This window comes from Geospiza fortis, unplaced genomic scaffold (genome assembly GCF_000277835.1).
Source record: "Geospiza fortis unplaced genomic scaffold, GeoFor_1.0 scaffold157, whole genome shotgun sequence".
Taxonomy (NCBI): Eukaryota; Metazoa; Chordata; class Aves; order Passeriformes; family Thraupidae; genus Geospiza; species Geospiza fortis.
The window spans coordinates 4,330,924-4,352,735 of NW_005054314.1; the positions used below are offsets into that span (position 1 = coordinate 4,330,924).

General features: G+C 46.2%; 1 protein-coding gene across 1 annotated transcript in view; it reads left to right on the forward strand.

Annotated features, from left to right (window-relative positions):
* LOC102042620 (serine/threonine-protein kinase PAK 3) overlaps positions 1-16,593 on the forward strand; it is an 89,834-nt gene extending 73,241 nt beyond the window's left edge. The window contains exons 9-15 of the mRNA XM_005419837.3: positions 937-985; positions 1,757-1,869; positions 2,752-2,869; positions 3,240-3,339; positions 3,769-3,965; positions 6,302-6,439; positions 7,970-16,593. Coding sequence (XP_005419894.1) covers positions 937-985; positions 1,757-1,869; positions 2,752-2,869; positions 3,240-3,339; positions 3,769-3,965; positions 6,302-6,439; positions 7,970-8,059 — 805 coding nt within the window. The 3' untranslated portion in view covers positions 8,060-16,593. The remainder of the gene's footprint in view (positions 1-936; positions 986-1,756; positions 1,870-2,751; positions 2,870-3,239; positions 3,340-3,768; positions 3,966-6,301; positions 6,440-7,969) is intronic.
* Positions 16,594-21,812: the final 5,219 nt, after the last annotated feature.

Below are 21,812 nucleotides of genomic sequence, written 5' to 3' on the forward strand. Positions count from 1 at the left end.
TGCTGCTCCTGCAGACATGGGCTTCTTAAGTGATGGCAGAGTAAAGCTGTGGTTTAGCTCTGAAGGAAGGCTTTCCAAGCCCCTAGATGCTTTGAAACCCAAAGGAATTGCCTCTGACTGGGACATTTTCAGCCCTTCATGTCATTATGGGGAAGAACATCTTTGAAGGAGAGGCAGATGGCAAACCAAACCCTACCCTGTCTAGTCTGCAGATGAGCACACTATTTATTTCTGGTGGCTCTACAACACAACCTATGTGTGCCACAGAAGCAGCACATGGACACCATGAAGAGTCCTTCATGTGTTAGGTGCACTCAACAGAAGCTGCTGCCTGCAGTTCTTGACACACAAAGAATCTCTCTAAGTATCTTCTGTTCTGAGTCCTCAATTTGTGTGTGAAATAATAGATGCCTTAACCTGCTCTAGCTGTGACCTTGCAGGATGGCTGGAAAATTGTTTACTTGCATGCTGGAGAAAGCTGTATTTAGATCTTTTCCTCAAATGGCTGTCATATGTTCAGGGTTCTCAGAGTGACTGTGTGACATTGCCTGAGTTTGGCAGATGGATTCAGTTTAAAGGTGTGAGAAGGCCCAACTGGATTGTGTGTTACATTTCGTGGAAAAAACACACTCACAGACACACAAAGAAAAAGGGAGGAAAAAACTAAATTAACCACAGCAAAATGGGTAAGATTTGAACATACTATTTTCCAGTTTTTGTAGACATCCCCTCTCTTAGGTTTTGAATTAGAATAATGTGGCATGTACACTGGACATTTGCACCAGCCCTTCTTCTTCATGTTGGACCTCAGCTTTCTCTGCATGGCAGAGGGCTGGTGGGCTGCCACCAGAGCTCTCCTGTCTGGGCTGGCTTTCACTTCCAGGAACTAAAGTGTTTCTCAGTGTTTCTCAGTTTCGCCTGCTCTTTTGTTTCTAGGGCTTCAGGAACTGTTTATACAGCAATTGACATCGCCACAGGACAAGAGGTGAGTGTCAAAAATCCCAGCAGATTCTGCAGCTCTTGAGTGCTTTCCCCTCTGCTGTGGTTGGAGCTTTGGGTGGCCAGTAGAGCTTTCCTGCAAAGGCTGTTCCTCTGAAGCATGGACAAATGTCAACTGGCAAAATCCATCATTGCTGTCTTCAGCTTCTCAGTGAAAGGTCTTTAAGGACAGTGTGGTTCTGTGCCTCAGAAACTGAACACTTAACTGTGGCCATATGCTTTCCAGTAACACTGGATCTGAGGTTTTCATAAATGCCTGAAAAGGTGCCAGTGAATTCCTAGAATCAATAAGAGCCTTGGTACTCTCTGTGCTTAGCTGGATGCTTCACCCATAGCTTTTAAGTCCAGTTTTAAGAGATGAATTTTTTTACTTGCTCTGTCTTCAGAACAGGTTGGTGCTCTCCACAGTATTGTTGATCCCACCCTGGTACCATGTTACATTATCCCTGAATGTTTTTTTTTAATGGAGAGAAATCTGCTAAGAAATCCCAACAAGCTTTTGTGCCAATAAAAAGTAGATAATATTTATTGCCAGTATAAATGTATTGGTTTAGAAATTATTCTGTCTCTGTTCCCCATTATTATTCTTGTTATTTTTCTTGTGGAACAATATCCATAATGTATGTCTGTGTTTGCTTTTTTATGTAATCAGGAATAGCAGGTGATACAATCAAAAATCATGGAACTGTCCATTGCATGTTCAGTGTAATCTTGTGCAACAGACTACTCAGGTTAATGGCTTTTAATGTCATTTTAGGTGGCCATAAAGCAAATGAATCTCCAACAGCAGCCCAAAAAGGAACTAATTATCAATGAAATCCTGGTCATGAGGGAAAATAAGAATCCCAATATTGTTAACTATTTAGACAGGTAAGTTGTTCTGGTATTATCATGTGAATGTTCGTTTACACACTGCAGGCCAAAGGTTAAAAAAACCCTTTGGTCACTGCAGAACATGGAGCTCTTTATTCTTTCTCTACTCATCTCCAGTGGATGGGAGGAGATTGCATTGGCTCTGCATTAGTCTTTTCTGGCACACATAGTTTTAAGTCTGTTTTCAAAAACCTGAACCAGCCACATCTTACGGAAACAACAGTCTGTGAGCTCCATGTTCCAGGTATTTCCTTGTTGTTTTGTTGTTCTGGGGTTTGTTTTTTTCAAAGTTGATCAGATTTTCTGTGTCTTGTGCAGAGTGCTGACAAGAAATTCTTTCCTAGAAATTCTTTCCTTTGGGTGGTTTCTACTATTTTCCATGGCTGGGGATGCCAGGAAGACATAGTTCTTGTTTCCAGAAACACCTAATTTGACAGGTTTTTAATGGCCTTTGCTGTTTCTGAATGTATGTTTTGCAAGGTTTTCCAAACATTGGACCAACTTCTGTCCTCAGTGGTGCACACCCTCCTCCCATGGATAACTTTGAAGATAACTTTGAAAGTTATGTTGCCTCATTCCTGGGGTTAGTGTGGAATTCATGAGTTAAGATGATGAGCTAACTGGTGGCATGTGTCCTGATCCCAGATTTATCTTTGCTTGCTTATCTTGCTAAGTGCATTCTTCCCTTGCTTGTCACCTAAGATATCTTCTTTTTCCACTGTGCAGATTCCCAGAGCTGTGTAGCTTAGAAGGAATGTCCTTTTCATTTTATTCTGTCTTCATTTGCAAGACCTGGAGACAAGAATCAGCTGTAGGTTATGATTATTCATTAGTTTGGCTATGCACATGCATCCTCACAGCATTGTTTTCTCCTTTCAGCTACCTTGTTGGTGATGAGCTGTGGGTGGTGATGGAGTACTTGGCTGGAGGCTCTTTAACTGACGTTGTCACCGAGACATGTATGGATGAAGGACAGATTGCTGCTGTCTGTCGGGAGGTGAGGGATCCACTTGTGCTTCTGTTTGCATGGACAAGGTGATGCTTCTGCTTCATACCATACAATGGTGTTGTCATTGTATGGAGAAGAAAGAGCAGATCACTGCAGCAGCAGTCATTCTGTCTGTGTTTGCAGGGGACAGCCTGTAGCAACAATTGATGTTTCCCTTTCAAAAGCCAGTATGTGCCTTCCCCTAGAATGACATGACTGTTGCAGGGTTAGAGCAGCAAGCTCTTCCCTTGGCTGCACGGTGTTCTGCCATTCCTCACCACTCCCCTGGAAAGGAAATCTCATAAAACCATTTCCTTTCTTGTGTGATGAAATCATGTCACGAATTTTTATCCTTACATTTCTTTTTTTTTCTTCTCAGTGCCTGCAAGCCCTGGATTTCCTTCATTCCAACCAAGTGATCCACAGAGACATCAAAAGTGACAATATTCTTCTTGGGATGGATGGATCTGTCAAATTGAGTAGGTATTCCTGGTCACATGCAGCATTCCTGGATGTGGGGTGGGGAATTCCTTTGAGTGACAGCCAGTTCTCCAAAAGTGGTGCTGGTGGGAGCACCTGGACCTTGCTGTGAGGGCACAGCTGCAATGTGCAGAGAAGTCCAGAGAGAAACAGGGTGTAGGAGTGGCTTTGCTTTGTGTATGACCCTTCCAGAATGGAGGGAGTTACAGTCTAAGGCTTCAAGTGGTTAAGTAAAAGCCAGTGGATGAAACATGATGGTTTCTTTAAAGTGGCCAATTCCATATTACCTTGGCTACAGCCCTGAGGAAACACATCATGGCTGCTTTTCCAGCTAGATTCCACAGTGCATTCTCAGACTTAAAGTGGGGATTCTTTTGCTTGGTTTTGTAATTCGAGCTGGCTTTAACAGTATTTGTTTTTCTCCTCAGCTGATTTTGGCTTCTGTGCTCAGATCACCCCTGAGCAGAGTAAACGGAGCACAATGGTGGGGACTCCTTACTGGATGGCACCAGAAGTTGTAACAAGAAAAGCATATGGCCCCAAGGTGGACATCTGGTCACTTGGGATCATGGCAATAGAAATGGTGGAAGGAGAGCCTCCTTACCTTAATGAAAATCCTCTCAGGGTAGGGTGAAATATCAGATACTGTTGTCTTTCTAATTTGTGCCATATTTTGTCTTCCATGAGATAAAATGCCATTCACATCAGCTTGAACTAGTTCTACAAAGGCCCACTTCTAAAAATGTTCCTACAGCACATCAGCATCTGCTGTAGCTTTGATTGCATCACTGTGAGAAGCTCAGAGGCAAAGTGACATGTACTTGTGCAGAAACTTGCCACTTCGGCCTCAGCGATGCTTGAAATTTCTCATGCCCTTTGAGAACTTTCTTTGAGCTGTATCTCCAAATGACAAAAATTTTTAAGTGCCATGCTTCTCCAGTTGGGGATTTTTTATGATAAGCATTGGAGCTGTACCTGCAGGCATAAAACTCTCTTCAGTGTCAGACCAGTGCTGATTGATTACCTGAACCTTCCAGGAAAGATCACTGGTTCTAATAATGCAATTATTTATTATCAAACACATTTCTGAAAGTATCTTTCAGCGCAGATACTTGTAGTAAAACGATGTATTTTGAAGTTTTCAGTTTTATCCTAATATCTTAAAATGAAATGGCCAGTTCTTACACCAATTGAGTATGTAGTAGTGGGGGAATGTATACCAGGATAAAACCTCATGACTGACAGCTGAAACAAACTGCTGCACCGTTAATTCCTGCGGGAATTTATGAGAAAATTAATTTTTACCTATATGTATACATAATACACACACGTTTTGTTAAGGTTAGAATTAAAATAGAGCATGATCTTTAGCTTTTCCATGCTGTAAGGTTTCTCTGTGCTTTCTCTGGTTTGTGGCATCCAGACTGTGTTTTGCAGACTGACAGAAGAAACTACAGAAGGGTCAGGACATACCTCCCAGCTGCTTAAGAAAAGAATACACCAGTTATACAAATTTCACTCTTTCAATTATACAAGTCTTTCACACTTTTTGAAGAAGGTTCGTGAGTTTTCTTGGAAGACTTCCTTTGGATTGATAGGTGGCCTGGGGTTTTTGGGCTCCAGGCACACATGTGGAGTGTTGCACACTGTGTCACCTCGTTAGGGTGGATAAGAAATAAACAAGTTTGGATTCAGAGTGGTGCTGAATAAGCAGAGTGCACTGTAGTGGCAGGGTGGCATTAGGCCTCTGTCACTGCAGCCCTGTTGTACCAACAGAGACCTTTGCACATCACAGTTTTGCTTCTGTTTCCTGTGAACCCATATTTCACTTGCAAAAAATGCAGTTGCCTTGTATAAGGCAGTAAAGCAGGTGAAAAGAATTAACATTCTTGATCTGGATGCTGAAAATTCCCTGCTTCCTTTATCTGAAATGTTGATTAGGACTTCTCAAGAAGCCTCAGGTCAGCTGTTAGAAAGATAACTGGATTTCCTGTTTCTGACCAAATTCACAGTCAGATATACTTGAGATCTGTGTAAGAGGTCTCAGCTGCCTCTGAACACAAGAGCTTATAAAGCAAGACTGCTTTTTACAGCAAATTTTTTTAGCTGATAACGCACACTAGTTGTTGGATTTCTTGTAATATATAGTGAACATTTTTCTTTCCTAGCCCAAGCCATTTTCTCCATGTCACTAAGCCTTCACTAGTCCAACTGCCAAAACCTCCTATTTCCTGCCTGGCAGTTTCTGGGATGGGGATGTCATTAATACATTTATTTGAGTATTAAAATTAGTGGAGGGTTACCATAGGGATGGAATGACTCCATTTTCTGATGAGACTATTAAAAGTTCTACCACATAAGTGAAGATGATTCAGAATTTAGAGACTGCTGAAAGATAGTTGAAGGTGGGTCCTGTCTGCCCAATTATGCCTTTTCATCCTAATATATTTGTGCATGCAACTTGACATGTCTGTTGAACATGAGACTGCAAATGTTTCTGGCTTTTTTACCCAAAGTATTACCTGATGGATTTTTTTTTTCTTTTTTCTCAAGAACAGAGCAAAAAACTTTATTAATTTTGTTTTATGGAAGCCATACTTTAGGGACCAGTGAGCACTGCACAGATGTATTTTGTGTAATAATCCTTTGAAATAATATAGACTGCTAACTCTTTAAAATGGCCTGTAAAGTTGTGTCAACACTTGGAGAAGTAAAATGTGCTGTTTTAGTTCCTACTAACCAAGTCAGCCAGTGAAATCAGCTATCAAGGGAAGATCATCTTGATGTTGGAATAGCTGTGACTGCAGCAGGGTTTTTTTGTTGTTGTTCTTGATATATGAAAGTCATCTCCAGCCCTCTGCCAGGGAAGAAACTGCCAGTGGAGATTGGAGCTTAAAAATAGGGGGTGTGTGAGTATTTCTGGGTATGAATGAAACAGTCTTCTGTGTGCTTTGTCTCCAGGCACTGTATCTGATAGCTACAAACGGGACACCAGAGCTGCAGAACCCAGAGCGACTCTCGGCCGTGTTCCGAGACTTCCTCAACTGCTGCCTGGAGATGGACGTGGACAGGCGAGGCTCTGCCAAGGAACTTCTGCAGGTAGGATGGGAAGCAACTGCAGCTGATGCCCAAGGGATCAGTTTTCTCATCAAATAAAGGCATCAGGTGGCTCCCCCACGTATTAAGCTCCAGTCTTGGTGCTTTCAAACGAAAACTATGTAGAATCCTATAATGGTTTGGGATGGAAGAGACCTTTAAAGGTCATCTAGTCTGACTGAGCTGGGATCCCTTGAACTAGGTCACATCACTCAGAGCCCCATCTGACCTGACCTTGGATGTTTCCAGAGATGGACTTCCACCTACAACATCCCTGGGCAACCTGTACCAGTGTTTCACCACTCTCCTTGTAAAAAATTTCTTAATTGGATCAAATCTAAATTGATCATCTTTGGGTCAAAAACCAGTCCCTCTTGATCTCTTGCAACAGGCCCTGCTAAAAAATGTGTCCTCAACTTTCTGACAAGCCCCCTTGAAGTATTGGAGAGTTGCAAATTGAGGTCTCCCCAGGACCTGCCCTTCTCCAGGCTGAACAAGCCCAACTCTCCCAGCCTTTCCCCAGAGGAGATATTTTCTGTCTCCTGGTCATTTCTGTGGCCCTGTTTTGTACTTTTGGGAGTAAATTCAGTTTTAATTCTTGACAAAAGAACTGAAATAGAATGATACCAGGTATAAAGGCCTGAAATTATGTTGGTGCGGGAGGAACCCAGTAAAGGCAGTCCCAGCCAAGCTGTCAGAGATTTGGCTGTGGGAAGGAGGAGATCACTGTGAGCCTCAGAGGGGGCCCCAGCTTGTCCTTCCTGCTCCTGTCTTAGAGGTTTCTGCCACTAAGTTCTATTTTTAGAGGTTTCTGCCACCCAAAACAGGTAAAGCTGATCAGGACTTGTCCCAGCCCTGTTGGCTTCCTGGCACAGTCAAGCTACTTGAGGTTTGCTGCCAGGTTTTGTGGCAGAGAGAGCTGCAGAATATGCCACTTGACTGTCCCTGCTGGGAAGGAAGGTGCCAGCCAGCGCAGGAGGGCCAGGGGATGGAAAGATAGGCACTGCTCTCCCTGCAAGCCAGAGCTGAGTCTATCAGCACTCTGTCACTTGTCTTCCTGCTCTTGACTTTCTGCTGAAAACCTGTACCTCAGTACAGGTCTTCAGAAAACACATGAGCCACAGTCCTACTGGGTTACATATTTCTTAGAGATATTGGAGTTTCCTAAGGGATGACTTACACACATCTTTTTTGACAATTAACACAGTCTGTGTCTTTAGAAAGGGGGAACCTAACAAGGAGTCTTTTGAGTTTCCTGAAAGGAACAAAGCTCTGGGGCAGCAAGCAGCATTCCCAGAGCACTGGCAGAGCAAAAATCCCAGCAAGCTGAAGACACCTGGAAAAATGGATTGACAGGTGTGTGGGCCCTGTTTGCCTGTGATAACAGTGTCCTGGACATGAAGGTGGAAGTGCAGATGTCCCCTCAATCCTTTTTCTGAGTATTTCTGGTAACGAGTGGAATCGTGGTTGAGCCTGTGAGGAACTGAGTTTGGAAAGTAATGGTACCTTTCTTGTTTCTTTCCCTTTGGGCAGCATCCATTTTTAAAACTAGCCAAGCCACTCTCAAGCCTGACTCCTCTGATCATTGCAGCGAAGGAAGCGATTAAGAACAGCAGCCGCTAGCACTGCAGGTCGGCTTTGTGCCCTGCCAGCTCAGAGCAGGACTGAGAACACAAACTCTGTACAACCTCAACTCTCATGCTGCGGGACAGATGGATGGATGAACAAACCAACGGTCACAGTCATGGTGGTAGGACCACCCCAGTTCCTCAAGGAGTAAAAAAATTATCATTTGTCTTCTTCCTGCTTTCTGGCTCCTTAATTTATTTTTACAATGAATCGGGGCTAAGGACAGAGAGGTAATGACAGAAAATGCTTTGCTGCCTCAATCATTTCCAAGGTAAAGCAAATTCAGTTGGAAGATTCCCTTCCTTCTCACCCTGTGAATAAGCTGTACATTCACTTTTAAATTGTCAGTTCTTTCTTAATGATGTAAAGTCGTGTTTATGGGGTTTTTGGTATGGTTTGGAATTGGAGAAGGGCAATTCTTCATTCATCAACTCCAGACTGCCTTTTGAATATGGCCCACTTGCCAGTTTTTGCCCAGTTGTGGTACTTCTACATGAGGAAGAAAGTGCAATTGCATTTCCAACCAAAAAGGAATGAAGATGGGACAGACAAAGCATCCTGTGGAGATAAGGTGTTCAGCTGGGACTGTGTAGTGGTTCCGTTCTTGCCAATTGCATTTGTACCCCTGACTGCAATCTCTGCCCCGGTGAGAGTCTGACTCAGCTGAAACAGCAGAAAGATCAGTCAGTGTGCTCCAAACAGGTTTGTCTGATGCAAAGCTGTCAGAGCAATGTGAGGGGAGAGTGGGCCCAGCCGTGCCTGGGGCTGAGCCCCCGCAGAGCCCTGGCAGAGCCCAGAGCAACCTGAGCATCAGCAGAGCCAGGCTGGAAGGAGGCACTGAGAACGACAAGAGGCAGCAGCCTGGCCGTGGGTGCCTCTTCCTGGGACAGGACTAATCCTCCTGTCTCAGAGCCAAACTGGGTGGGGGCTGTTCTCCAGGGAAATCGTGGCCATACTGAGAAATGCACAGCCTGGTGGGATTGGCCATCCTGAGTCTCTGCAGGAATAGAGAAGAGCAAACAGAGCAGAGCGGTGGTGTCGCTTCTGAGGGTGCCTGTTCTTCTCCCAGCTGTCTTGTAGCTCCTGGGAAGGGTTCCTAGTGTCTGCGGAATTCTCAGCAGAGAGGGAGGGGACCAGGCTGCTCTGCAGGCTCCTGCACAGGTGAGCATCCTTTAGGCACAGGAGTTCTGCCCTGGGAACCGAGGCTGACACAGGGAACAACCTGCACAGTTCAGATCTGCAGGAACCAGTGCAGCAGCCAGCTTGGGAAGAAAGCGCCTTAAAACCTGGAGCTGTGCACTGAGCAAGAACAAAGGTGTGAAATGCAAAGTGGAATTAATTGCAGAATTACTTGAAGGCACCAGGCCAGCCTGCTTTCTGCTGTCCTACGTATGGCAAGCACTCCGCAATGAAGCTCTTGAGTTCCTGCAAGAGATGGAATTGGGGATGTGCCTGAGGATTGTGCTTGACTAGTCAGCAGATTTGGAAGGGAGCAAAATACTTTCAGTATGCAATTTGTGTTCTATTTATTTGTTTCTGAAAGACATGGTGTGGCTTCACTCAGTAAAAGCATTTGCATGGCATATTTGTTGCTGTATTTTAGGAGTACAACTCATTCAAGACCTTCAAAACAGCAACTGAAGCAACATGCACCCAGTGAACAAAAAAAACCCCACAGTAAAACAGCTTTCTGCTATAGATCTTCACGTTGGCCTGGTCCTGCCAAGGGTTCTGTAGCCTTTAAGCTGCTCACCACCTTCATGTCTGGCCAGCAGGGATGAAGGATGCTTGGGCTGCTCTTGAATCAGGCCAGGAGCATGTCTGGCTTTGGCATCCTGTTTAGTTGCAGTCTTTGTGTCGCTCGCGAATGTCGCAAGTGTCCTTACTGCTGCTGCCCTCGCTCCCGCTGGCCACCACAGTGTCCTTGGCAGAGGCAGCCCTACCTGACTTACCACAGCTAAGCAGAAATTAACTTTTCTTCATTTTCTGGGGAGCACAACAGGTCCAGTTTTTCAGATGGCCAAATAACGCACTGAGGCAAGCAGCTCTGCTTTCCTGGACTGGGGGAACGTCGGCAGGAGCTGAGGGAGCTGCCAGGAGCCCACAGCTGGAGTGACAGTGGTTGACAGGAGCTGGATCAATGACAGCCAAGCTTTCCCCCATAAAAGAAGCCCCTGGGAGTGAGAGTGGCCAGGACAGGCTATCAGGCCATAGTACAGTAGATGGTGCATAAGGGTGTGCAGGAAGGTGCTGAAGCCCTGCCAGCTTGACCAGGGAGCAGTGGTGTCCACACAACAGAAAGCTGTGGCTTCTGTAAGTGCTGCACCCACCACAATCCATGCAACGACCCAGACAGAGCTCTGGTGGGATTGGGCTGCCAGCCAGGTGTCAACTGCAGGCTGTGCCCTGCTCTTAGGCGAGTCGTGGTGGCAGCAGCATGAGTACAGCTGTGGGACATGTGCCCAGCGAGAGGAACTCCTCCACTTTGGGCCAGAGCTACAGCTGGAGGTAAATAGGGGCAGGAGTATCCAAGCCCACTGAGCCCCTTTCCATCATTTATCAGCAGTTGTGGCTAAGGACAAGATCCCACATGACTGGACTGTGGCAAATGTGACATTGATCTACACAAAGACCCAGAAGGAGGGTCTTGGGAATTACAAGTCTGTCACCCTGACCTCAGTGCTGGGAAAAGTCATGGAGCAGATCATCTGGAGTGCCATCACATGGCACATACAGAACAGCCACGGGATCAGGCCCATCTAGTGTGGGTTTGTGATAGGCAGGTGCTGCCTGACCTGCCTGATCTCCTTTTACAACAGCATGACCTGGGGATGGGGAACAGCTATGGATGTGTGGAATTGAGTAAACTCTGTGTCAGTGTTTCCCACAGCTTTCTCCTGGAGAAACTGGGTGCTCATGGCTTGGATGGGTTCACTGTTTTCTGGGAAAAAAACCTGGATGGATGGCTGGGCCCAGAGAGTTGTGGGGAATGGAGTGACATCCAGCTGGGGCTGTCAGTAGGGGTGCAGCAGGGCTGGGTGCTGGAGCCAGTTGTGTTCAATATCTGTGTCAGTGAGCTGGGTGAGGGGATCAAGGGCACCCTCACGTAACACCAAGCTGGGTTGGAGTGTTGATCTGCTGGAGGACAGGAGGGCTCTGCAGAGGGATCTGGACAGGCTGGATTGTTGGTCCAAGGCCAGTTGGATGAGGTTCAACAAGGCAGAGTGTCAGATCCTGCACTTGGGTCACAATAACCCCCTGCAGCTCCAGGCTTGGGAAAGAATGGCTGGAAAGTGCCTGGTGGGAAGAGACCTGGGAGTGTTTATTGGGAGCAGCTGAACATGAGCCAGCAGTATCCAGCTACCTAAAGAGAGGTTGGAGCAATGGGGGAATCACTCTTTTCCCAAATAACAAGCAATGGGACAAGAGGAAATGGCTGCAAGTTGAGCCAGGGAAGGTTTAGATTGGATATAGGAAAAATCTCTTCACCCAGAGGATGGTCAAGCATTGGAACAGGCTGTGCAGGGCAGAGGTTGAGTCACCATCTCTGGAGGGATTTAAAAAGATTTGTAGATAGAGCACCTTGGGGACAGGTTTAGTGGGGGGTTTGGCAGTGCTGGGTTGATGGTTGGACTCCATGAGCTCAGAAGTCTTTTCCAACATGAATGATTCTGTTCTGTTTAGAAGACTTTGTTTCTCTTGTGAGGTCTCATTTTTGTCTGTCAGCTCAAGATCTGTGTCTGTAGGAGGAGCTTCCTTGTGAAAGAGTAACTTGGGCTGGAGATGGGCTGCTCTGGATGTGTAAAGCATTCAGCAGGATGAAATCTGTTTGTATTCCTGTAAGAAGTGAAGAAATGAGTGACAGTTTCTGTTTCCAGTATGTATTTTATTTTTTCCTATCCACAAAAGAACAGACAACCATCCTTTAAAAGGAAAGCGCTTTGTAATGCACATGTTTGCTGGACATACAGTCTAAATACTTCTGTTGACAAACTACTTTATTTGATTGGGGAAGGGGGGAATTTCCTATTTTTTTTCCTTTATGTATTTCAGCATCTCTTCTTGAAAAAAACCCCACCACCACGACTTTCCAGAAGACAGCAGGTATGAAAAATAAGGAAATCAAATGGTAGCTTTTTTTTTTCTAATCAGTGTATGCCTCGGCATACAGACTATTGTTGGCACTGACTTTTTAAAGACAGCTGCTGTCCTAAGAGGCCTTACTTAAAATTTTATTAAATACTATATTCCTTTCTCTTTGCATCAGCAAATCTAGAGATTTTTCTTTTAAAACCAATTCCTGGGAGGCAGACAAGATTCAGCAGAAATAATCTCTACTGTGGCTGTTTTCAGCATGGACTGTACCTGCCCTGTGTGACAGGCAGGGAATGTTCCTGCAGTATGCCTGTGGCTCCATGCTTGGGACAGTCTCTGGTGCTGATTCACACTCACTGGTACTGAAAGATGGCAGCTGTGTTTGTATCCTCCCAGCCTGGATATTAAATGTAGAAAAGACACTAGTATTTTTAAAAAACCCAGCAACACAAACCCACAAAATCCAGTCCTGAGGGGATCAAGTCTTGTACATTATTTACAGGCTCACAGAGTATATTAGGATTGACAAGAGCATTGGCCTTGCAGAAAGGAAAGAGACAAATAGTGTAAAATCTCTGGAGCCACCTTGGGTTTTCTGACTGCTATCCTCAGATCAAGCAATTAGTTATATATATTTTTGAAGTATTAGAAATACTCTGTTTCTGTTACAAAATGGGTTTCAGACACTTTTATTCCAAGGTTTTAAAAGATTGGTTAATTGTCTTCATTTTTAAATTAAACAGTGAAATACCCTAACCAAGAACTTGACTATGATTCCCATCCCTGCAATGAAGACGTGAAAATGAGCCAATAGCTCACTGTGGTTTAAATGTGTTTTGGGACAAAAGCATGGTAGCAGTAAAGCCAGGGAAGTTTGAGAAGCACAGAAAAGTTTATTTATTTAAGAAAAAAAATATAACCATACCTATGTAAAATTCCATACAACTCCTGCATGCGCTCCTGGGAACCTGCACAGGGGTGGATCTTACAGTGCTCTCAGGGTTGGATCCCAAACTTGGGCCGGGGTTACATTCTCACTTCTTGTGTCCAGTGCTTTTGTAAATATATTTATTCTTCATCTTTGGCTAATGGTTGGCCACTCCACTACACACAAAAGAACTCAAGGGTTTGTGCTGAGTTTCTTTGAAGCCTGTGGCTGCACTTTGGCAGGTCTTTGAGTCAGTTCTTCCCTATGTCCTGACACCAAAAATGAAGCACACTCCAGTCACCACGAGAAGGGAAGTACCTGTCTCGTGTCCTCTAGTTGTAGGAAATGTCACTGTACTCTATTGTCCATACAGCAGTTATTTCCAGTGTGTAATCCTTGGTGTGGCTACTGACTATTCCTCACACTGAGCATGTAAATATTTGTATTTCTTAGTCCAGTCCTGAGCAAATCCAGTGAGCAAAGAGCTGGAGAGAGCCCTGTGACATCTACCATTAAAGGAAGGAGCCAGTGTTTCTTTGCTTGACACCCAGGAATGCACTCAAGTGCCAGCTTTGCCTTGCTAAGTGCTGCCAAGTCAGTGGTCCATACGCATCCTGGTGTTCCTGCTTCCTCTTGGACCATTCATTCATGCCCAGATGTGCAGCAACTTAATGATGGTTTGATGAGGACCTATAATATAAGTGTTCATCCCCCTTTTGTTTCCCTCTCCACTCCCCATACCAGGTAAATATCTCCAATTTTATCCCAAGTTTTCAGGAAGCAGACAAAGGATAACCTTTGTCTTTCAAGAGAAACCATCCAAGCTTTTTTTGAGTGTGATTTGCACTTCAGGGATCTTCAAAACCTCTCTTTGCTTGTGTCTGTCCTTGAGCTGACAAGGTAATTTTATTTTTCTCGCTGAAACTTGAAGAATCTTACTTATCCATCTCTCTTTGGATGCAGTTTAGAGCTGATTGCCATAATCCTAGCTGTGCATCATGCCTGCAAACCATCACTGGCCTGAGCCTACCAACAGTTGCATGTACCTTTGGTTACAAGAGTTATCTCAAAAGAAAAAATGGTCTTATAGCAAAGAGAAGGAAGGCTGCCCATATGCTCTGTATGAGTGCCCTCTGGGCTGCCATGTGGGCACAAGCCTAAAAACCTTTTCTTGCTGCTTAGCAATTTCCCCAGGCAAGCACTTGAGTTGTGTGAGAATCTGACCCTGACTGAGGAAACGGGGGGCAATATCATTAGTTAAAGTTGATAATATTGAAAACTGCTAATTGATTTAATAGTCTGTGATCACAGTGACTTTGGCCTGCACAGTTTCCAAGCAGACCGCACATCAGCACCTGTGTGTAAGGTACCTTCTGCTCTGTTTGGTGGCACCATGTTTGCAGCTGCTGGAGCCTTGTGAGCAGCACCTGCCTCACCCAACTTAGGTCCAGAGCCAGCAGGAGCAGGGTTGGGCACCATGGCCTGGGTTGGAATGCAGGTCAGAAGAGCTGTCAGACCCATGTGCACACGCCTTGGAATCACAGCTCCCTGGTGTTACAGGTTTATGGATGCCAGCCACTAGAACTGGTTCCGACCCTGGTATCCAGAGGTCTTTTCCAGCAAAAAGTATTCTACAGTTCTGTGATTCTGTCTGCTGGATTCAGCTAGGTCCATGTTGGCAACTTCATTTTGATCAAAAAGTTTCTTCTTGGTCAGCTCTTGTGGCCTAAGGCTTCAGCTCCTTTAGCTCCTAATGCTGAGCTGCTCATGCTAAATGAGATGACTTTGGGAGAAGAATACGTTTCATCCAATTTCTTCTAGAACACTGAGAGGGTGAGTGTGTGAAAACATGAGTATCATTTATGTGTAACCTCCTCTCTGCCCTTCATGCCTCTGAGGGGTTTGAAGCAAGAAAGAGCTTTCCAAAAGGGTGGAATGAAGCAGCATGTTTCTTATCCCAGGTCTCACTCTTACCAGTCTCTGCACTTGACTAGTTTTGTCCCTCTTTCTGTGTCCTTTGCTGCCCCTGTGCTCAGTGGCTGCTGCCCAAGGCTGTGTAACTGGCACAGATAAAGTGGTTGAGACCCTCATTTTTCTGTCCTTTGAGCTGCCTGGTCACAGCAGCCTTTTCCATCTGGAAACTCAATATGGGGAGGGATCCCCCCACCTCTGTTCATTGCAAAACCTCCAGGAGCCCAGGGCTGCCATCTGAAGTCAGCACATGGAGGGCTCCCAGATGCCTCAGGCTGGTGTGACACCACTGCAAATGGGAGGGAATAGTGGCAGGAGGTTGTTTTGAAAGGTCCATTTGCTGCTGCATGCTGTGTGTGTCCAGCCCTGCCCCAGGCTTGGGGATCAAATTCAGGCACTGCTGCTGCTCCCTCTGGAGCCAGTGAGAATTTGGTTGTTGCTCTCAATGACAGCTGAACTGGTTGCTGAAGCAGCAGGTGCTGACAGTGCCCCAAGCCCTGGGCTGGATGGGTCCCTTGGCTGCCTGGATGAGTGGGAGCTGCCCCTTTTTCTCACTCTGCCTCACACAAAACTGTGCTGGTCACAAGTGGGTCAGCACAGCAAACAGGCAGCCTGTGAGTCTCTTCCACCTTGTATCTTGAGATTTTTGACCTTTGGGCTTGAGCTGTACAAAGGCAGCTGCTTTTGGTCCGTCTGTGTATCCCCACATTATCAATGCTGCTAAATCTGTCACAGCCAGGGGAAGGAAAGGCCTCAGCCCTGCAGGGCCAGGGGCTGCCTGGGCAGCTCAGCCAGCAGGAAGGGAGCTGCTCCACACAGGAGCCAGGAGCTAGGGACTGCAGCACCTCCTTCTTGGGCAGAGCCCAAATTCTGTGGGGGAACGTTAGCAGAGTTATTCTCGTGCACTGGTGCGTCAGCACTGCAGGTGCTGTGCCTGCAAACACATGGTTTGAGATCTGCAAAGGAATTCTGCAACTCTTGACTGGATCAGGATGTCACCAGTGCTAAACTCCAGTTTAGTCCAAAGCAACCAGTTTACACCTATGCTGGTGTGTGCTAGATTTTTTTCTTCAGGGTATCCAGACAAAAGTAAACAGAGGAGGAGCCTACATTTTCATTGTTTATCAGAAATGTATCTCATTTTGCTGTACATTCCTTTTTTAGGACGTGTTATCTGTTTAAAAAAAAGAAAAAAGAAAAGAAAAAACAGAAAAAATACGAAAGAGAAAAACAAAAAACAAATGTGTAGTGAAAAATCTTCTGTAACTTTGGATTAAGAGGTAACTGATCTTTTTAAAAGGAGAACTAAGTTATTTACTTTGTAAATGTGCTGATGGCATGGATCCATCTTATTGACCTCAGCATCCTTTTTTTAAAGATTTTGGGTTTTGTTTCCAATATTAAGTTATTTTAAATTGTGGTTGAAGCAATAGGAAATTGAAATATGGATTGTGCATGACTGTGTCTTGAGTGTAAAAATATTGCAGTTTGAAACTTGGACCTAAAGTATTGCAAATAAAAGTTATAAATTCCAGTGGGTTTTGTGACAGCAGCTTTTCCTATAGGATGTGCAGTATCAGAAAGTCTTCATCAGTGTGGGTGTGCATGCTTTTAGTTTTGTCCTGTGCCATTCTATGTTGTCATGACACAGGACCTGACCTGCTACCAGCCCAGGTCACCCTCTGCCACCCCAGCTCCTTGGAAAGTGTGTCCCCAAAGCAGACACAAAGTGTTTCTGCTGCTCCCCCTTTGCTCAAATCCACACAGAGCTGGGATTTTTCTCCTGTCTCCATCGGGCCACATTCCTAAAGAACCAGCAGCCCATCCCAATGGATGTGGTGAGTTATGTGGATGGTTGTGAGCTCCACTTCCTGCGTGGAAATCCTGAAACTGCTTCTGAATGCTGCTCCTTCAGCTCTTGGACACCTCACACAGAGCTGGGAAAAACATCCCGTGGCTGCCTGCTTACCAGGTGAGTTATGCCAAAATTAGAGCTCTGTGGGAAATCTCTATTCATGCCTGTCCTTTTAATATATCTGTATGTGGGGGTGTGCATAGGTGTGTCTTGTGTAGAAAGGAAGGAGTGTGCAAGCAATGTGACACACTTCCACTGTCCATGTTCATTCCATACCCATGGGTACGGAGACATTATGGAAACTCTGGCACAGACAGAGCCTTCTGTGCATGGATACAGAGACATCCAAGAGCCCCTGGCACACCCAGACCCTTCTGTCCCTGTAGAACAGAGCGCGGCGGGTGCGGGTGGTTGGTGGCAGCGAGTCTGGGATAACAGGTGAGACCCGGCTCCAGCCCTGCCAGGCCATGCTCAGGCTTAGTGCTGGCTCCTCGGGAATGGGAAAGCCCTTCAGCCTTGTCCCTGCCCAGAGGGACAGTGCTGGCCTGGCAGCACAGGCTGTTTTCCCCACAGGCTGCAGGAGATGAGAACACAGCACTGAGTGCAAGGCACAGTTAATGGTGCTCCCCAGGACCATTTTCTCAGCTCTGGGACCATTTTCTGCTCCAAGCTCCAGGGGCTGCAGTGGGAGCCTGGCTGGGCTCTGCCTGGGGCCATCCTGCAGGGACAGCTGGAAACAGGGAGTATTCAGCTGCCACAAACAGCCATGCCATGGATGGAGGGAGCTGGTCCAGGTCCAGACTGTGCTCTGTGCTCTCGGGCTAGGGCTCTCTGCGGAGGGGGCTGGACTGGTGTGACAGAGGAGACAAAGAGGCTTCAGCTTAAGCCTAACTGATGTGGGTGGGTGGGCTGGGAAGAGTGGGGAGGATGAAGGGGATTCAGAGAGCTCATCCTGCTGGAAGGATGAGGAAAGGGAGTGGGAAGTCAGCAGTGAGGAGAGTTGTCCTGGCATAGTCAGTGTGGAAACACTGCCTGAGTTTGTACAACTAAGGAGGTGGTATCCATCTCAGGAAGGTGGTCTCCTGAAAGATTGAATTTGGCATGTGGCTTCCACTTCTCAGAGGTGGCCTTCTGAAATTCTGGCAGCACACATCTTTCAGACAAGGTAAGCAGTGACACAGAGTCTGGCTGTGCAGCTGATCCAGCACCGTGGGTGGGTAATGCCCAGTAACAGTGCTCCAGCACTTTGATATGGGATCAGTCCCTGCATGTTTTGCAGTTTAGAGGAGGGGATGCCATTTCTTTTGAGATGGGCTTGTAGTTGCTCTCTTTGGCAAGGAAAGCAAGTTTGGAGCCATACATTGGGTACTCTTAATGAATTTAGAGGCTTTTCCCAGTAGACAGCTCTCTGGGTTAGAGCTGTTTAGCTGCCAGGGGCAATGCAAATGCCAGGCTCTTGAGCTTTTTGTCCTGGGACCTTCAGTGTGTGAGCAGTCCTTGCTGCTGTTCTCTTTGGTTCCAGACTCTGGGAGACTGAAGGCTTCATATGGTACCTAGAGCTGAGAAGGAAAGTGCTGACAGCTGGGTGTGTGCTGGTAAATTGATGGATGCAGTTGAAGCTGTAGGCAGCAAGAGCTTTCTCAGCTGGCAGCTTTCTCCATGAGCTGGTTTTGCCAGATGTTTTCAAGTTGGTGGCCGGACTCTGGGAGAGTGCAAAGCTTTGTTAGGGCAAAGGAGTTTGTGTTGCTCTTTGAGTGGGGTGCAAAGAAGGCTTTGCACTTGGAAGGGGCAGACTGGAGAAATCTTTTTGTCCTGACACAGTTGATTAGGGAGCGGGGACATTGCCGACTTGCCTGTGTCCTGGGGGTGGTTTCGAGCTGGGCTCGGTGCATTTCCTTGTTTCGCAAGCCGACACCACCATCGTGTGGTTGGTTGTTTAATGAGCGCTGAGAGCGCCCAGGAGAAATCCCAGCGCGCTCCTGGCCCGGCCCCGTTCCTGTGGGAGCAGTGGGGGCAGAGCTCCGCTGTGGATCCTGGCCCTTGGCACTGACAGAATGTGATCCTGCATCCGGCAGAGAAGAGGAATCGTTTCGCTGTTGGCTGGGCAGTTTGTGGGCTGCAAAGGAAAAGGCAATTCTAGCACAGCCTCTTTCCTTAGAACCTTTTCTGTGTTCAGCATCTTAACATGTAACACGCACCCACTGCACTGCATCCAGCTCCCTGGAGAGGTGCACGTTCCCTCTCAACTGTATCTAGAGCATCCTCACATTCTCTCAAGGCGGCAGAGACCGTTGTTACAGCGAGGTGTTTCCAGTTCAGACTGAGATCTGCTAGGACAGGAAGCATTCAGTGACTTTCCATCTTCCCTGTAAAACCTGATTCCCAGCACAATCACTTTCACACAGCTCCAGCATAGGTCTGAGAACCTTACTCTGATACTGTATTGCTTAGCCTTTATTTCTGAGTTCCTCTATGTCAACCTGTCTACTGAGTGCTTTAGTACAAAGTTCATGTCTGCTTTGCTTGTTCCTTGAACTGTGCTTTGGTAGAGCTGCATTTGGAATCCTTTGGCTTGAGGCTTGTTTTCCTGAGAGGTATTACACAGCACAATAAAAAAATGAGCTGTGCAGTACTGGCAGTGTAATGGCTTGCTGTACAACAATGGCCTGGACCCTCCTGATGCCATGGCAGGGTCAGTGCTTGAAAATGGTGCTTAAATATGTTACTGGAAATGTGTAGCAAAGGAACCAAAGCTTTTGCTCTACCTCTAGAGAAAGTGATTTTGACTACAACAGCTGGCATGTCACGGTTCAGATTAACTTGCTTTTTAAATTTGGTTTTGGAGTTTACTAACACTGGATGAATAAAGAAAGAATTGTACTGGGTTTATGTGGCTGCAAAAGTGATGCCAGCTGCATTAATTGCAATCAGTGGTGGCCCCAGCTGGCCCAAGGTGAAGGCAGCAGGGCAGCCAGTTCTGCTGGAGGTCAGCTGAGGAGAAGGGAATTGGGACCTGGGCATGGAATGCTTGGTGACTGTGATGTCACCCCCTCAGCCATTAGACCAGACTCCAGAGAGAAGATAACTATATGAGCTCTGAAAACAGACCCCGAGTTTTCACATTTGTTTGGGTTTTTTTTTTTCCAGAACTAAAAGGATATTTTAAATCTTGAAAGCAACAGATGTATCACCTGAGAGTGAGTGTACTTCATGAGACATGAATGAAATCCCATTTTTCTTAACTCGTTTAGTTTTCTCAAAGACAAATTGTGCTTTTTGGAAGACTATTTCCCATGGTTGTGTTGTAGGACCTTAGTGGGTAGTATGATTTATTTGGTGTCAAAGAAGATTTATAAATCAGTCCCCTGTGTTATACACAGTGAGGACAAAATACTTCAGTGAGATGAGTTTTCATCTAATCAGCATAGAGGAGCATCCTGTCTCTGTTTCCTCAGGGCAAAGTGTGGAGCTGTATGTCCTTTAGGCAGAACTGGGAAAGCCTGGAAGAGAGGTGGTCACTGCAGCCCAGTGTTGAGAGCCCAGAGTACCTGGGGATGCAGAAAGAGCAGAGCTGTTCACAGGGCTGAGGAAGGAGGACTCCTGCCTGGCTGGAATCTGCTCTGGTGGCATCTCCCAGAGAGGTCTGAGGAGACTTGGTGGTTAATCCTCTCTGCCATTTGTGTAGGAGATCTTTGCATATGAGATGCCCTGTTGGCAGAGCAGTAAGAGAAAAATCTGCTCTGCTGCTGACAGCAGTCTGAGGGCTCCTGAGGAAAGCAGGAGCAGCAGCCTCCAGGGTTATCAGATGACTCGTGGTTGGGGCCAGACTGACATCTTGGGCCGTTATCTGTATTCCCCGCTCCTGTGTGGGCTACAGGGACTGTAGCACTTTGGCTGTGTGTTAGGCCTTCACGCTGATCACAGTTTCCCTCCATCCTCCTCCTATCCTGCTGACTTTACCATAAAATCAACAGAACTTTCCAGCCCACCTTATTTTCTGAAACAACAGGACAACACTATGTATGTTTTCACCTCATATCACACCCACTTAGCCTTACAATAGTGAAGTAGTTTGTTCTGGGCAAAGTCCAGATGTGAAGGAAATCCGGTAATTTAAAGTTGCTGAGAAGGAACAAAGAGAAAAAACTCCCCTAATGATGACTCCTTCCTCATCCTTTATCACAAATCTATTTTACCTGCTATCAGTTTTACCTGTTACTGGTTTGTTGTTACACACACACCCCTAAGATAAAACTGATCTATTAATAGCTTTTACTATGGAAAATTTTAGAGGTCAAGATATTAGTAACAACTTTCCCATTCCTCTCTGATGAGAGAAATCACTGGTGGAAACACATCATCATCAGTGAATTGTCATAGAATGGTTTGGCTTGGAAGGGATCTTAGACATCATCTTGACCCAACCCTCCTGCCATGGGCAGGGACAACTTCCACTTGTCCAGACTACTCAGAGCCCCATCCAACCTGGCCTGGAACCCTTCCAGGGACAGGGCAGCCACAGCTTCTCTGGCTGACCTGTGCCAGTGGCTCACCATCCTCACAGGGAAGAATTTCTTCCTACTTTCTAATCTACCCCGTCCTCTGCCAGTATGAAGCCGCCCCCTTTATGCTATCACTGCTGTCACTGGGAAGATTTTTCTGCAGGTGTTTTGTGTCTTATTTGCGTGGAGTTAGATTGACCCAATGCTGCAGAGACTGAGCTCGTGCGAGAAGGAGAAAAACATCTCTTTTCAGCAATGGCAGCACTGGAATTTCCCTGGGAAGGATGGAAAACGCGCCTTTTCCCGGGTCACCTTTTCCCGGGTCACCTTTTCCCGGGTCACATTTCCCAGCGCGCTCCTGGCAGCGGCAGCGGGGGCGCCCCGGGGCGCCGTGGC